Below are 17,701 nucleotides of genomic sequence, written 5' to 3'. Positions count from 1 at the left end.
TATCAGAAAGTAGAATGCATGTAGAATTACAGCCTGGCTCTGTTGATTCAACTGCCTTGTTGTCTAAAAATGAGCTGTATTGCTTAACTCCTCCGGGCAGCTTCAATCCGCTCTGTCTGGCACTGACAGAAAAATGGAATTTAGAATATCAAGAGAGCGACAATTAATCAAACAATTGTCAATATTTTGTAAAATTCTTATCCAGTGATTTGAATCAGAGCTTTTTTTATGTATTTATAAAGTGGCCCCAAAAGTACATAGGGTGCATATTTTCCAATAATTGGTATGACATCCTGTTGAATTTTTCCGAAATAAGGCTGGAGACATTCATGTTGTACTCGTAATTAATTATTTTTCTACACTCAGCCAGTGGCATGTAATCCAGTGTGAAGAGGTCATGGTCATGTATCTATGTGTTCCTTTAATCCTCTACAAGGCTGACAGCATCATTTTTTTAGTTAACCATGTTTCAGCCCTCCATGGTGTGAAGAGCTGTTCCAAGATTGGAGTGGAGAAAAAGTAGCTACCGTCGATCATGATGGCAAAGATCGGGCCCGGAGATGCCAGAAAGATGTTATCCGTGGATGGGAAGTATTTTCTCAGACTGGGGATATTGTCGAGTCCTACAAGGAAAAAATGAAGGACTTTTGTTGAACCCTTCAGCATAATGGAGGAGGAGCTGGCATGGACGAGCGCATACTTCGCGTACGGGTCAACAAGATGTTGGCGTAATAAGGCACTCGGTTGCATCCAGATGCGGGAAACTTCGGGATTATTGTTTGGCAGTCTTGGTTGGCAAACTACTTTAATGTCAGTGTGATGTTGAAAAAAGCACTTCGGAACTAATAGACAAAAGTTCCTGGTCCCATTTTGGAACAGGCGACTAGGGCTATGTTCTAAGTGTAAATTGAAGACCATATCCGTCATGGAAAAAAGAATAGTCTGAAATGTTTATTTTTCAGAAACACTTGCAATGCTGCCATCTGTTACGGATTGTCCCGATTTTGTTACGAATGTCACTGAATGAATGACAAATGGCACATATCTCAAGCAGGTTGATAATTGGTAGATAATTGCAATGTATGTTTTAAAACACGCCGCAGATGTGGCGTTCTACTGCCAGTGGCTACGGCACTGCTAACCCATGAGCAGTGGAAGCTAGCGGACGCATCCAACGTTAGCCGAAAGCTAACGTCTTGAGGCAAACCCCAATCGTTGCTATTTGAATCAATGCATCCACATACGACAACTGCGCGTTAACAACTTTATTCATCATAATAACGAACGCCAACTGCAAGTGTGTCATTACGATAATAGAACTTGTTGGAATATGCCCAATGGACACTGTTCATTGACACCTAGCTATTGGTCCTTATAGACGGCTGGACTGTAGACCAATATAAAAATGGAGGGACAAACAAAAACGAGGGTCTGTTGCAGATTTGAACAAGTGGACAGATCGGCGCGCGTACGGACTATAGAAGGACGGATGGTTGGAAAAGGACTGTGAGACTGACTGACTAACAGACATGATGATGTACTGTATGTACAAATGAAAGGAGGGAGACCAATGGACTGACGGACCGACAGATGGGAGGATAGCCCAACAGACGGAAAGCCAGACGGACAGAAGGAATGATGCACAGGATGGCCGGACAGACAGAAGGATGGACGGACAGATGCCCTGAGAGAAATTAAAATATTTGCATGCTACATGATGCAATACACGTTTCTATGTACTTATGCAGTACAAATTTCTTTTCTCCTCATTTGAAAAACCACCTTAGAAAGCTGTGAATGTAATGGATTACCATTGTTTGTTGGAATGAGTGTTTGCCTGCTGATTTTATTTCTGCACCCCCACTACAACAACGCTGACACGGCTCCATGTCTGATACGGTAACACGAGACGTCGCGTTTGATTGACGTATCAATTTAAAACTTAGGTGCTGCATAAGCAATATGCAGATGAGTTCGCTGACCCTCAAAGTTGATGTAACCATTTTCGTGAGACGCTCACCGGTGCCTTCCTTTCTGCAGCTCCTCTTTTGTCCTCACTCAAACCTTTTCTTTCAGTGTCATTGGCTTCCTCTCCACTGCACGTTCCGTCTCTCTAAAGGCTTCCACACAATGTTGAATATTCCCCATCAGCTTCTGATGTCTATTTGTGTTCTGCTGACACACAAGAGGGGCGCAGCATCTCCGTGTATCGTGAGGGAATCTCGATATCAGACTCCTTCAATGCGTCCCCAGTCGCGGGATGCTGCGCTATCTGCTTTCATGTGTCTTCTTGATTTATTACCAGCTCCCTTCACGGGCTCAAGATGAAAGCAAACATGCATGGAACACTTCCAGCCCCATGATGTTTTGTCTTTTTAATAAAGATGTCCACCTGTGTTGAAGGCATATAGTAGGCCCAACGTTGAAGCTCGTAAAGCGGGATATTAGCATATAATACACCTGACTATCTGCTTCATCCATTCCACTCCTCAGTTTTTGACAGCTTTCTCCTATTTTTCAACCCACGATGAATAAAACAATGCTGGTTATCATGTAGCAAGCCACCATTTACCATGTAGCGCAAAGATTTGGCATGGTTTACGTTATTTGAAATATATGTTTAATGGACTTGCTTAAAATTGCGTTCGTGTTTAATTTATGAAGATTCACTGATAAAGAGCCCTGGGTTGGAGTCACATCTTAGAATTATTTTTCTGTATTGACTGCCAAAACAAGTCATCCAGTCTCACAGCAAGGGGTCTGTAAAAACTGAACAGACGCCACATTAAAAGTCTCGCTTCGTTTCTTCATTGGAAAGTGCCAAAAAACTGAAGTTCTAGGCCTAAAACTAAGAGCGACTTCACAATAACAGCGATGCTGAATGAAGATGCAGACTGCGGAAGTTTCAGTGATATTTAACACTAAGACTGGCAGTCATTAATTGAGGAATTGCAGTCTTTCTTTACTTGCTCGTTTTATTTGGAACAGACTGCATTATCAAAAGCTTTTGTTCTATTTTGTCATATTTAGTGTATCACACTCAAAAAGAAATTGTGGTGAAGCGTGGCTTTAATTTGTCTTCAGTTGTCAGTGTTCGGCCTACCAATAAAACGTCGCCTGTCCAAAATTCCTGCAGAATATACAGCACTGTAACCAAGATTTCATTTTTATTTTGTACAATTGCTGAATTAAGAATCATTCGGATAGATCAGACCAGAAAGACCTTCAGATGGGTTCCCAGTCTTTCGGAGAGCACATAAAGAGAAATAACCATTCACATTCACACTTATGGACTTTCGATTCTTCAATTAACCTGACATGCATGTTATTGGAATGCGGTCGGAAGCCGGAAGACTTCAGAAAAGCCCAACTGCTTGAAAGCTTCACACAATAAGACCTGAGCTGAATCTCTCGACTGCGAGGCAAGGCAAGGCAGCTTTATCGAGTTTGTGCATTTCATACGTATAATGAACTTGGCTTTGAACATGGTTAGTCTTAATACAGCTCAGACACAAATATTAGTGGTTGGTGAATAAGTGGAGTCACGTAGTGAATGGCAGCCTTTTATTCAATGTTGTAGGAATATTAGCAAATAAATATTTGATATAGAAGACTTGATGGTTCCAAATAGTCTAATTAGCTTCACCGTGCCTCGTGACAGTTGTTGACCTCTGGGGTGTAGCTACAGTAAAGATAAAGATTCCTAATCTGTGGCGTATGACTCCAGACTGATGCCTGAAGTGTAGCCTGTGATTCATTGTATTGATTAAGCGCTGGAGCATGCGCCCGGTCAGTCTTAATGGCAATAATACGTCTTGCGCTAAGCACTAAAGGTCTGCACAATGTCATCAAAGTGTACATAAACACATCCTCGCTCTGCAGGGTAGCTCACCTCTCCGCCGTATTCTTCTTCCTAGTTTTGCAAATTAGCCGTGACCTCACCGAGCTGAAATTGGTAATCACGCGCAACAAGGCTTTATTTGAAATATTTACTGTGCATTCCTCACAATCAGTATTCCTTTGGCCATTCCCGGTGTTAAGAACAGGGCCTGCCCCCGGAGAGAACTGCAATTATTCATGTCCCGTGTTTCTGCCTGTGGAGGAACTGAAATAAAGCTCATCCACACTTAAAGTTATCTTCTCTTCCTTTGTACCTGAAAGGAATGGAGGATAAAAGTAGGAAAAAAACTGCACCGGTGGCCTTGACACAAACAGTGGTTGTATTCAAACTTGAGACATGCTGTTAAAATGTCCAAAACGATATGAGAAAGCTGCTAGAAACCTGATAGGTTATGTTACATCGGAGTCTCTGTCCATAGTATGATGTTTTACACCACCGCTTTTATGCTCAATACGGACAAACTTGATAAGCTTCCATTCATCTATTTTCTATACCGCTTTTCCTGTTCAGGGTTGCACGCTTTTTTTTTTTTATCTTCAAATTAATGCTTTGCTTTTAGAAAGTACATCCAGATGAAGGTTTGGAAATTCATCTTAAATAACCTTCATTCCTTTCATGTTAGCACTTTCCAAGATGTTGTATGTGCATCCCCTTACAAACGGCCAGTGTTCCACTACTAGACTGATACCAAAGTGATGCCTTGAGCTCAGAGTTGAATTCATTCCGTGGCCACTTGTAACACAAAACATGGAAATGCCTTGAATCCATTCTGGCCTTACCCCAAATTGCGTCTCCCTCATGTAGATTGACGGGCGTCCCCGCTCCTTTGGCCACAACCTTTTCATGCAATACAGTATCTTTGCTTATTATCCCAAATTATCCCTTGATCGATAAACTTACTACTTCTTTTTCAGGAAATACAGACAGTAGTTGATGGAAGTGATGGGCAAATGGAGCTTTTATGAATCATTGAACCATTTGAAGCCATCGGTTCAAAATGGTTTGAAGCTTCCAAGCTTCAGTGATACCGACAACTGCTGGCGAGAAACTAGAACTGCAGTCAAATACTATAGAGGCTTTTAGACAGTAAAACATTAGTAAAACACACGGAAACAATTATTGGATACCTAGTTCTTTATACTAAAAAAGATGTTTTTGTGTCTTGTGGCAGTTTTTGAGTAAATAAAAAAAAAACATTTAAATGGCTCATACCTTGTTTAATGTCGAGCTAAGAAATGTTGAGAATGTTTTTTTCCACAGTCTTTGGATTTTAGGGTTTCCTAGAGTCCATTTCGAGAATGAAACAGTTATTGCTTCGGACGTCACAGGTCACGTGTTTTTCTCCAGACTGAACGGAGCGTCAGAACAGTAATTTTATTTCCGGGTTTGAAACGTGCGGCGCAGTCTCGGTTTCAGAGTTCCCATCACTAGTTGATGGTAGGTACTGATTCTTAAGAGGCGAATTAATGCAGCAAGTTGGCAAAGTTTTTTTTCTCTGTGGTGTGCAAATTGGTTGCTCCGTGTTGTCCACTTGAAGGGTCAAAGGTGATGGGATCAATAATGGGTTGCTGCAGTGTGGCAAGGCGATCTTTATCTCGAGCCCCGGTGTGTTCAGGATGCAATGTGGATTGTCTGAAGACTTGAAACAAGCGGCGGTTTAATTACCAGCATTCCTCTGGGGTCTGTTCCTTGCGGGGTTGCGCCGTCTGCATTTAAAGACGAGGGGTCTTTTCCCCGGCAATGAAATATTCATGACGCTCATGCTTGATTGTGAAATCTACCTTGCAAAATAGTCTGACTTTAATAAAGGTTACAAAAGTTCCGTAAATAATGAAACCCAAAGAAGAGAGTGGATTGAATAAAAGTGAATGTTGAATTCATGGTACGGCTGCAAGAAAATAAGTTAAGCACCGCAGTTTCATTTGCATGGATGAAGTTCCATTCCTACTGAAGTGAGGTCACCCAAATTTGTACGTAAGCTGTATTTAATCACTTACCGTTGACAATATGACTGAAAACCACTTCATTGCCATAAATACGCTGCAATCAAATACAAAACAATGTAGCGTAAGCAGAACAGGCTTTCCTGTGCCATATAATGAGGTCCTCTTGACCCGCGCTTCCATCACAACCTCAAAATGTCATGTGCTCGTCACCCTCTTCCTGTTAGCCGTCTTTGCAGAACACACTTTTGTTTTTGTTCGCCAACTTTGAGCATGAAGGACAAAAAGTGAAGCGTGTACTCTGCAGGTACTCGTGTTCAATCTGCTTTAGACGAGGGAGAAACCTGTTGTGAAAACTCAATAAGAGAAAGGACAATTTTCATTCCTCAGAGGGATTTCAAACGGCTTTATTCAATTGGCATCGATCTGACGTTAGCGCACGGTTAGGACGTGTGATCAGCAGAAATAACATTTTCTCTCGCGGGGGTGCCGCTTTGGCGGGCGACTTGTGTTTAAAGCAGAAGGGTTATGTTCCAGTCGCGGTGGCATCCGAGCGTTTGAAAGGGGTTAAATATTAAACATCAGCGACAATCTTCTGTCCTTTTGCTCCCCCACAAAACGGCGAGCGGCGCAGGACGAATTAAAACATAATGCAAAGGTCTTTGCGCTTATTGCTGAGCCAGCTTATTGATGAGCTGTCACATTAACTGGCTTGGGGGGAAGAAATATAGCAACAATTTGGGAGTTAAGTGTAGAACAGGGAAAGAGAAATCATTAGATCTCAAGGCTCATGCGATGAATTACACGTAATAAACCCCCTCTATTCATTCAAGCACTTGAAGGTCTGCTTTTTATTTGTTGATGAAGCTTTATTTCGTCTCCGGTCCCTCCAAAGGATATTCAGGTTTGACGTGTCCCTCTGTGGCTTTTTCATTTAACTCGGTTAACCGGCTAACCATCCCACTCACACAGTTATGACAGAAATTGTCAGAGAAGCGTCAGCGATAAAGTTGTGATCAAGTTAGCGAGGGTGCCACGCTCATCTTATCCCTTTGTCGCTTCTTCTGGCTGTTTCGCAGAGGTTATCGTCGCCGCCATACACGGAGCCGCCGTGATAGATTGATTCTCGCATTCGGCTTAATGAATTCATATGATTAATTATCTCACTCTGATTATAACTTCATTTTCATTGTGAGAGCGGGACAGGGGGGGGGGGGAGTCTGGCTGCTTGAATATTCAAGAGAGTGTCCGCAACCATGTGAGGGGCTTTATTGAATGATTAGCAGGAGTAATTTGTTTTCAGAATCTAATTAATCCTCTCAGAGACACCAAGCAATAATCTGCAAGGACACACAGAAAAAAACTATATATAAACTGCACGTGTCTCGCTCGTGACGTTTTGACTATTGCTACTTGCTTTCTTCAAATGTTACACGCTCGTCTGTCTTTTTTGTCCTTCTGATGCAGCCCGCAGCGACTCCTCCATCTTGGCTGCAGTAGACGATGTTGGATGAAGCTCAACAAGTCTGAGCCAAAAAGTTGGGCTGCATTGACTTATTGAACTAGTGGACTCTGCGGGCTCTTTGGACGACTTTTTCTCTGATTACCAACTGCTGCAACATGCACCTTCCGTATGAATTAGTAGCCCTTTAGTGCAACAAAAATTAACGTAGCGTCCGTATTTTCTGGACTATAAACCGCATACTTTTTTTTTTTTCTCAGCGTCAGCGTTGAGACTTTTTTGAAAAATAAAATTAGGGACACTTTTTTCAAATCACTATCAGTACGAGTAAAGACATTTGACTCAACACACTCCCAGATAATCCTTAACAAAGACCTTTCTGTTTTTTTAATATGCACACAGTGCTTCTCTGATGTGTTGCGGCGCACCAACTACTTGCAAGAAAGAGTTATCGGTGTCTGTTATAGGCTTCCTTCACGATAAACCGATACCTTAAAATAAGGCTGACAATGATACCTTCCTCACCAAGAAAATCACAATTAATTTGAGTTTATCAGCCAAACTGCATGCAATATCACTAGCATCAGATCGGAGTAAAATCTTTGTTAAATATATGAACTGAGGTTGCTTCTATTGCCTTATGATACTGACTTTATCGTACAGACAGAGACTCAAGGACACTCCATCTCTGTAAGCCTTTGTTTAAGGTGGTTTTTAGACTTTGGAGATGCTACATTTGATGGTTGGAGGCTTAGGTGTTAAGCCTCGCCAGATGAATGCCAGCGCAAAGGACAATTCTGTTTGGTAAATTACTGCACTGAAGTTCTTCAGATGAAGACAGCGGATGCGCAACAGCCCAACTTTGATAAAGAATGATTCCCGTTTTTAACGCAATCCTGCGAGGTGACTTTCAAACCGAACATCAGATGAGCAGCGAGGCACCTTTTGTAGATAAAAAATATCTAAAATCTTGCAAAAGTGTGTTTTATCTCACGGTCATGTAAAAAACTCGGATGTTTTCCTTTCATTATTTGACTCAGTCAGCGATGTATTCATCGAGCCTTATCTCTGTGCAGGCGGGATTTTTGACACAGCTCATTAGATTGTGCAGGTGTCCATAATCTTGTGTTCAGTGTGTCACCCACATCTTCAAATAGTGTTCTTGGATGCTATATTTGCCAGCGTCTGAGTCAATGTCACAATAAGGTTAATGCATGTTGGCCAAGGTATGACAGTTTTTGGATTTAACTAACTGCAAGCGGACTATGCTGGTCACTGATGGTGTAGTGTCACATCCGCCTGAGTTGTGTGCGGGCAGCGTGGGTTCGGTTCCCACTCAGTGACGCTGTCTGTCCTGCCCTGTGACTGGCTGGCGACAAGTTCAGGGTGTAGTGCGCCTCTCGCCCGTAGTCAGCTGGGATAGGCTGCAGCACCCTCCCGTGACCCTGACCAGGATAAGTAGTGTGGATAATGACATGACAAGCAGACTATGTCCATGCAAAGCAAAATATGTGTGCTTGCTGACAGGGTGAACATTTTGGCTAATGTTGGCCTTACTGCGCACATGGTGGTAAATATAGTTAGAATATCGAAAAAGGGGTTTATATCAATGAATATTTGACGATGGCAGTGTGGATTTTGATTTAGTATCATTTCTCCTCTATTTACACGCATTCTTGTTCGCAGCGCAGAGTGCGGGACATGAAATGAAGGAAACGCATTTAAAGAGACATCGCTGCGCTGTATTCTTTGTTAATAAGACCTCAAGAGTTTCTCTATTTTGGGGTACATTTTCATGATGACCGAGTGATGAGAACCCCAAAGGCACTTTGTTGTGACCCATCTCTTTGAGGGGAGGAGTTTTATTTTATTTTTCCAAATAGACAATGCAGCAACTAACCGAGGCAAGGCTCAGGCCACTGTTTTCTACAAAGCGATTGAGTCCTTCTAAAGTTTTAAAGTCCGCCGCAATTGTATTCAAAGAAGAAATTGACGTTTAAGCAGCATCAACGGCGTTTCAGTTTTCAGTTATGCCAGCAAACTCGCTTGTGTAGAGAGTCACGTTAGCGAGCCCTTGAAAGAGGCTGATAACCATCAGATGAGGGATTTAGCTGGCGGCTTGAGGAGGAACACTTTTGGTGGAGTCAGTGACTCACACAAGCTGCGAACGGCTTTGATTTATTCAACACGGCTGAGCGACAAGGAGAGCACCATAAATATTGAAAAAGAAGTTTGCTCTGCTATGCTCTCGTGTGAAATCGCACAGAGAAGGTATGTGCCCTTATTAAAAGATGATGTGATGTGGAGCCGTGGAGATCTGGAAGCTTCCATTCTGGATTTCTTTCTTTTTCCTACTTTCATTTTTTTCACTTTGAGCCAAACATTTCAGTCTGTCTTTTTTTTTGGGGGGTCATAGTATATAGTCCATACATGATCTTCGGTCCCAATTCCTAAACAATTTTCAAAGCGATTTAGAAATAGAAAAATAGAAATAGAAATCCCTTTATTGTCATTGTACTCAAGTGTGCAACGAGATTAGAGGGCTCCCCTCTCCAGTGCAATACAACAATAATACAGACAAATATATAAATTAGATAAATAAAGAAGACAGTGCAATGGAATTCAGTACTGAATAGGGCATATAGAAACACATCACAATGCTGTTTTGCAAGGTTAGGGTGGTCTCGTGTGTGTGTGTGAGAGTTCAGTATGGAGATGGCTCTCGGAAAGAAACTGTTTCTCAGTCTATTGGTCCTTGATTTGATGCATCTGTAGCGCCTGCCAGAGGGCAACAGGTCGAACAGGTGTGAGTTTGGGTGGGTATTGTCATTGACGATGTTGAGAGCCCTTCTGAGGCACCGGGCGGTGTAGATGTCCGACAGTGAGGGGAGAGGGCAGCCAATAATCCTTTGCGCTGTTTTGACTGTCCTCTGGAGCCTCACTCTGTCCGCCTCAGTGCAGCCGCTGTACCAGGTGGAGACACAGTACGTCAGCAGGCTCTCAATGGACGAGTGGTAGAAGGCCAGCAGCAGCTCCCTGTCCAGGTTGAATTTCCTGAGGACTCTCAGGAAGTGCAGACGCTGGTGGACCTTCTTTACCACTGCTGTGGTGTTGTGAGTCCAAGAAAGGTCGTCGGAGATCTGTACTCCCAGGAACTTGAACGTGTGGACCCTCTCCACACACACGCCTTCGATGCAGAGGGGGGGCGGCAGCGTCTTGTTCCTCCTGAAGTCGACGACAATCTCCTTTGTTTTAGCAGAGTTAAGGTGCAGTCTGTTGTCCTTGCACCAAGTTGTCAGTCTCTTTACCTCCTCTCTGTAGGCTGTCTCGTCACCTTCCGAGATCAGACCGACCACTGTCGTGTCGTCAGCAAACTTGATGATGGTGTTGTTGCCGTGGGCCGGGCTGCAGTCGTAGGTGTAGAGGGCGTACAGGAGAGGGCTCAGCACGCGTCCTTGGGGGGAACCGGTGCTCAGCATGAGGGTGGAGGACGTGTAGGGGCCGAGCAACACAGTCTGGGGTCTGTTGGTCAGAAAGTCCTTAATCCAGATGCGTGTGAGGGCAGGGAGGCCGAGAGTGTCCAGTTTGGCGACGAGGATGTCTGGGATGATCGTGTTGAATGCCGAGCTGTAGTCCACAAAGAGCATCCTTGCATAGCTCTGCTGTCGTTCCAGGTGGCCCAGCACAACATGCAGAGCAGTGTCGATGGCGTCCTCAGTGGATCTGTTAGCCCGGTATGCAAACTGGTAGGGGTCTAGAGTGGGAGGAAGGCAGTCCCTGATGTGCTGGAGAACCAGCCTCTCGAAGCACTTCATAATGACTGGTGTGAGAGCAACAGGACGGTAGTCATTCAGGTGGACGGCTGGTGACTTTTTGGGGACAGGAATAATGGTGGAAGTTTTCAAGCAGGAGGGGATGACTGCCTGAGCCAGGGAGCGGTTGAAGATCCTGCAGAAAACATGTGACAGTTGGTGGGCACATGCTCTGAGGACCTTGCCTGGTATTCCGTCGGGTCCAGTAGCTTTCCTGGGGTTGACCGCCAGGAGCGCGCGCCTCACATCGTGTTCCTCTACGATGAGTGGGGGGGAGTTGGAGCTTGAAGTGCTGGGGTGTGACGGTTGGGGCGAGTCAAAGCGAGCGAAGAAGCAGTTAAGCTCCTCTGCCAGCGATGCACTCGGGTCTACAGAGGTCGTGCTGCTGCCACGGAAGTTGGTGATGCTCCGTAGACCCTGCCACACCTCCCGTGGTCTGTTACTGGCAAGGTGGGCCTCCAGCCTCCCCTTGTAGGTTGCCTTTCACAACATGAATTATATTGCTTTTGTTTTCTTCATGACATATTATGGCCCAGGTGACAAAAAAAAATATTTCAAAGCTTATCAAACCCACTGTGTGATAGCTCGTTGTGATAATCAATTTTTTTTTTTTGTCAAGGATCAAATCTGAAGTAGTGCATTATGGTAAAACGTATATTTATGTGCAATATTCTCCAAAGTGATTCAGCAACTACATGTTTGAAATGCGTCAAGCGATGGGATTCATAGGCCATAGTGACATGTTCATGTCTACATGTGTGTGCGTGTCTGCGCAAAAAAGTCCTCACTGTCGTGCCACAATGAGGTACAGAGACAGCCATTGGGGGAACATGGCTTCCCTCTTTGCTTCACTGACCATGCAGAACTTTAGCACAGTGAAACCCGGATAAGTGCCTGTGTGTGTGTGTGTGTTCACCCTTGTGTGTGTATTTACACATGTGTGCGTGTGTGTGTCATTGCGGGCGTTTGTTTGTCCGCTGGGAGGCGGTGAAGTGTGAAGGCCCGGTCATTCACACCACACCGGCTTATGGAGCGCATGCAAGCCAGCTGTTCAATTGGGCAACTAGGGAAGAGGATAAGAAAAGAAAAGCGACAGGCATGTATGTTTAAATTGTCTATGGATATTTTTTGATGACACATTTTTTTTCCTGCGGAGAAGAAAAAAAATCTGCATTTCATGGTAAAAATTATTTCCACATCGTAATGCTTTGGTGCGGTCACTGACTGCATGTTTATCCCAAATGCAACAGTTGGCACTGTAAGTATCCAAATGCAGTGAAGTGAGTCATCTGAAGGCTTCTTCTTATTCCACATAAATAGCAGGACTATGGTTTTTAGTCAACTCGTGTGTCAAATCGTTCCAACATTAAACTGTTCGTCTTACTCCTACAGTTTTATTTTACTCCTCTATTTTCTTTTTTCTTTTTTTTTATTTTTGCATCGTTAAATGGTTAAGCTTATCCCTACTGCAATTTAAAAAAAAAAAATAAAGGCAAAAAAATGCAAATGTTTTTAAATAAATACATTGTAATAAATATTTTTGTGGACTGATTCAAACCAATCATTTTTTTTTTCAAAATTCCAAAATAAAAGCCAGAAATTAATACTTTTTGGGGGTTTTTCCCCCTCGTCCAGATTTTTTGACCAACTAAAACCATTTCAACTTTGACCATCACATGCAGTTTCTCCAGAAATTACATTCTTTAATTGTACAAAATATTTTGGTAAAAAAAGATGAAGTTTCACTTTGCGCCGTTGCCCTTGATCCTCGCAACCAGTCCTCAAGTCCTGCTGGTCTGACTATTTTAAGCGATCAGAATAGAGAAATCTAGCGACGCTAACATTCATTCTCATCCACCACTCAATTCTATGAAGAATGTCGCCTTGATTGTCGGACATATTGCTGTCCCATGAAAAATTCTTGGTGTTTGAGGCGTTTTTGGTGCTTACACCTTTGTTTTTGTTTTTTCTTCATTTTTTCCCCACTTTTTTTCACGTAATATGAGCACCCTCATAATAAAGATCCTAGTCCATCTTTTTCACACATCTATTCGGCTCACAACAATCACTCTTGTCCTTTTTAGATTTCCTGTGTGATGATTTATTGAGTGTACCTTTGTGACTGCCAGCCAGGTTTGCATTTTGGGGACTCTTGTGACTCCGTGGGTGGTTCCTGAATTATTCAACTCCCATTTTTTTTTTATCCCCGCCTCCTTATGTCGTTGTCTTTTCACCTTCTTTTTACCGGCTGAATGTCTCGCTCTGTCTCGCTCTGTGTTTTATTCCCTGAGAGATTTGTGAGAGGAGCGAGCACCTCAGAAGCGTCATTAGAAGGAAAAAAAACTGGAAAGAAAATCCCTTCATTTCTTGTTGCAGTATTTGCTCTTTCACTTTACTGACCGTAGCGTTTCCATCTCCCTCCTGTCTGTCCTCAGATCCCAACGCTCTGGGCCATCATGGCACGGACCACGCTTTGATCGGGGGAGTGGTGGCTGTGGTGGTCTTCGTCACCTTGTGTTTAATCATTGTTCTGGGAAGATACCTAGCCAGGCATAAAGGTAAAACAACCGTGGACCCTGTCGTCCATCTCTCAAAGCGCACACTGACCTCCCCCTTGCCCCATTCGACATTCCCAGTGCTCCGCCAATCTCCAGGTGGCATATGCAGTAGCTGCTGTGAAGGACAAAGAATAAATAAGATGAGGATTGGTGCAGATTGGAATCCCTTAAGACATGTGAGAGTGTAAAGAAATCCCGTTGGCCAAAGATAACATAGCCACATACTATTTATTCATCAGGAATGAACAACTAAAAGATCCACTTTTCATAAAAAAAAAAAACAAAAAAAAAACACACATACTGTGATTCAAAACTAATTATAATATTCAAGGATGACACAACAGCAAATCAACTTTAAGTGCAAGAACTAAAAATGCATTTTTTTTGTTAACTCAGAAAAATCAGCTCTCGAATTTTTATATTAAATTCTTGAGGTGCTATTTTTCTTCTGCATGACATTCCAAATCTGACAGAAAATATAAGGCCTACTCACATATTATATGGCAGTGTAAGATTCAGGGCAAATGCAATTCTGCCGTCTAGTGGTGAATGCTTCTATTACAACTTAAAACTTGTCAGCGAACAATTGATGGAATAGCTAAAACGTATAACTGATGGCCTTTGATTTATGGGAAACCAAATTTTCCATTAGATTTGAACTTAGAGACTCTCTCCCCTGCTAGCATGGCCGACACATTGCCGCAGTTTTCAGCCTACTCTTGTCTACTGTAAAGTCTGTATATCAATGACGAGAGAGAGTTCTTTTTACTCAAAAGCCAGTTGTACTTCCACAATGTCCAGCTTTCTTTAGTTGCGACTTTATTTTTTTTTTTTGAAAAGCGCCCGACATGAGGCAGCTCATAGTTTGTTCACTTTGAAAGCGCCTTGTTTGCTATTCCTCAGGAACATATTTGACAAACGAGGCCAAAGGAGCGGACGACGCGCCCGACGCCGACACGGCCATCATCAACGCCGAGGGCAACCACGCGCACGCCGAAGAAAAGAAAGAGTACTTCATCTAGACTGTAGAGGGCGCTTCCCTTGCCATCCGTCCCTCTGTGTCTCCCGCTCCCCTCCCCTCGTCTCCAACTTGCGACCGAGGCAGCGCACAGACAGAGAGGATCCCCACAGTGTTTGCCCTCTTTTTGGCTTCATCTTCGTCTTTTTCCTAAACGTTCGGCGGCCATTTTACGCAGGCATCGCTGCTGAAGTTCACTCGTGTTTTTTGCCCCTTAAACCTGGAAACCTGTAAATCTACCATGACTGCTTCTTACACCCCCCTAAGTCAGACACCTGAACACAACACCACAAGCCCTCCCACTCCCTTATGCTCGCACATACCCACAACCCCCCCCCCTCGCACACACACGCACACACACACACACATATCTCACATCAACACGGTGCCTACAAATACAGACGCCATTGAACTCGTGTCAATGCCTTCATGTATCAGTCAGTAGCAATGTAAATGCTTTTTTAGATGGTCACCCGGACGGACCATCATCCCATCGCTTAGCTCACAGCATTGTGTCTTTTGATTATTATTGTTAATATTTTTTTAATTTCCATGATGATCTGTGCTGTTTCGCGCCTTATACATATCTTACCACACTCAATATCTTAGATGATCCCTCCTTCTTTAAATAGACTTGTAATTAAAACGTCGAGCCATGTAAGATAAGAAGGAGGCTTTGTGTGGTTCCCGTATAGCAAGGTTGCCCAGATACGTGTGTAGTTCGTAGAGTGGGGGTGTAGTGTGCTACTGTTTAGAGCTGAGAATACGCACCAAAAATTTAGCAAACGATGCTAGATGAGACATTTCATCCATTGAGAAGAATAGGACAGCATTTTTCTAAATCTGCTATACCAATCTACTTTTCGTGTATATTCCTGAACTCGACGGCCTCTTTTGTTTTCCGCAGGTCGATTAGCTGTATAAAGTGTATTTAAGTTAGTAAAATCCTTTATGTCATAACGAGAAGAGAAAAAAAAGATCAAGAGAAATGTAAAATTAGGGTTGAAACGAGTGGATTAGTTACATTATGTACAGGGATTTGGTGATCAATGCATTTAATTTCTGTAAATTCTGTTTGATGTGCACTTCAACTAGCAGGTGGAATTTTTTATTTTTTATTTCATTATTATTATTTTAAATTGACCACACAGTTTAACTTTTAAAAGAGAGAAGTACAAGAAGTTCAAGGATGTTCAAAATGGAGTATTTTACATTTACATGTGTCACTGCACCGGTTTGAAGTCCACTTCAGACGTGCGCAGAGACACGCATGTTAACGTGAAATATTTACATTTTGTAACCCTACAGGGACGCACTAAAATAAAATAAAAAAAGTCATAAATGCATTGTGTTGCTTTCCATACAAAATCCAATTGAATTCTTGTGAGAACAGACTCTTCATTCCTATAATCATGTCTCGCAATTAGCAACGACGTCCACATTTCACTACTTGCTCAACATCACTCAGAGGATATACATTATTTCTCAAAATTGATGGACAAACAGAAAAGCACAAGATGATGGAGTCAGTGTGTCCCATTTTAAAGAACTCATTTGCCATGTGTGCTACTTTTATTCATTTCGACAGTGGTCAGCAGACAAATCTTTGTTTCCAAAAAAAAACACAGGAAAAGAATCCAATATTTTTCTTTGAATGGTTTTAAACTCCCTGCTGTGTAATGTGTCTGCTAAAACGTGTTTGATTGTGAAAATTGCTATTGAATTCCAGCTCTTCTGTAATCTTTTTGTATATTAGCAACTTTATCAATTGTTTTGTTCATTTTATTTTATTTTTTATTTTTTATTTTTACCTACTTTGGCACATTTTCTTTTGGCACAAGGCATGTAAATAATATGTGGGAAACTAAAGTTGGGAAAAACATCTGAAAGTTTTTGTTGGTCTCCTTTTCCTATTTAAATTATTTGAAGAGGTATTTAAGAGAACAGGAAGGATGTTTCATAACGTGATAAGTATTCGTGGCTTTTTATTATAGATGGGTATTTGATCACATGACCTTGATGATGTGGCAAATATCAATTGATTTTATTTTTATTTTCAATAATCTCTCCCAATGTTCTGAAATCCTGTTTCAATGCCAGTGGTGTATTTTGCGGTGTAAGGATGTAGCTTGCCACCCCCATACCTGATGCAATGTGTTTGTGTTTCCCACACTTCATTGCGCCAAGGCACGTATTCTACATGCCAAAAATCTCACATTACACCACCAGACAAAACATGTTACAAAAAGACATCGACGTTTCTTCCTAGACATGTCTAACCAAAATCAACACGACTCACCAAAAATCTATTCCACACATTCAACAAAACGCTGAATGATCGATTCCATTTCCCATCTACGGGTATGGAACTCATTAATATAACAATAAATTGATTGAGATTGCAAAAATTGAAAAACTAAAATAATCCAATTGTTTTGCCTGCCAGCAAGTCAGAGGCTGACTTAGTCACGTCGTCTATTGTGCAAAAGACATTGAGCAAGCAGTATATTAACCGAGCAAGATGGAGGAAATTGTTACCAAGGGCAATGGAACAGTTGGCCCAGCTGTCTCCTATTTGGTGACCAATTTCCAGCATTATGCAAATTCGGTCAGTAAGTAATGTCTTTGTCGCTGAGTGAACTCAAACATCTCCTTGTGTGGTACATAACAACACTCGCATTCTGAGTAACGCAGACGGCTGTTTGTGTTCGATTAGTCTGTAACGTTAAGGTTGGCTTGAGGAAAACGTCATCATTCTGGTGTGATTCTTACTTAGTCTGATTTAAAGTTGCAAAACTCGACACGTATTGTGATACAGGAGTCTCACTGCTTTCAATGTGAGTCTGCTTGAGTCATGTAACTTCTTTTAACACGCATTCAGAAAAGAAGGCTGAACCTTCAAGTCATTAAAAAGTGAATTTTGAGATTTGTTTCTAAATACGTTAAACATGTGTGAAGATAATTACTGCAAATAAATCAAAAGAACTATGTACTAGTATTGAGATGA

General features: G+C 42.3%; 1 protein-coding gene across 3 annotated transcripts in view; it reads left to right on the top strand.

Moving 5' to 3' along the window:
* The window catches only part of LOC148319853 (cell adhesion molecule 2-like), a 200,527-nt gene extending 183,944 nt beyond the window's left edge, over positions 1-16,583 (top strand). For all 3 annotated transcript variants that reach the window (XM_088279664.1, XM_088279665.1, XM_088279663.1), the window contains 2 exons: positions 13,554-13,676; positions 14,580-16,583. In XM_088279664.1, coding sequence (XP_088135790.1) covers positions 13,554-13,676; positions 14,580-14,698 — 242 coding nt within the window. In that variant the 3' untranslated portion in view covers positions 14,699-16,583. The remainder of the gene's footprint in view (positions 1-13,553; positions 13,677-14,579) is intronic.
* The last annotated feature ends 1,118 nt before the right edge of the window (positions 16,584-17,701 follow it).

This window comes from Idiotropiscis lumnitzeri, chromosome 17 (genome assembly GCF_059441095.1).
Source record: "Idiotropiscis lumnitzeri isolate Australia: NSW breed Sydney's pygmy pipehorse chromosome 17, RoL_Ilum_1.0, whole genome shotgun sequence".
NCBI classification, from domain to species: domain Eukaryota; kingdom Metazoa; phylum Chordata; class Actinopteri; order Syngnathiformes; family Syngnathidae; genus Idiotropiscis; species Idiotropiscis lumnitzeri.
The sequence above is the reverse complement of the archived record's forward strand: the minus strand, read 5'-3'. Positions and strand labels throughout refer to the sequence as shown.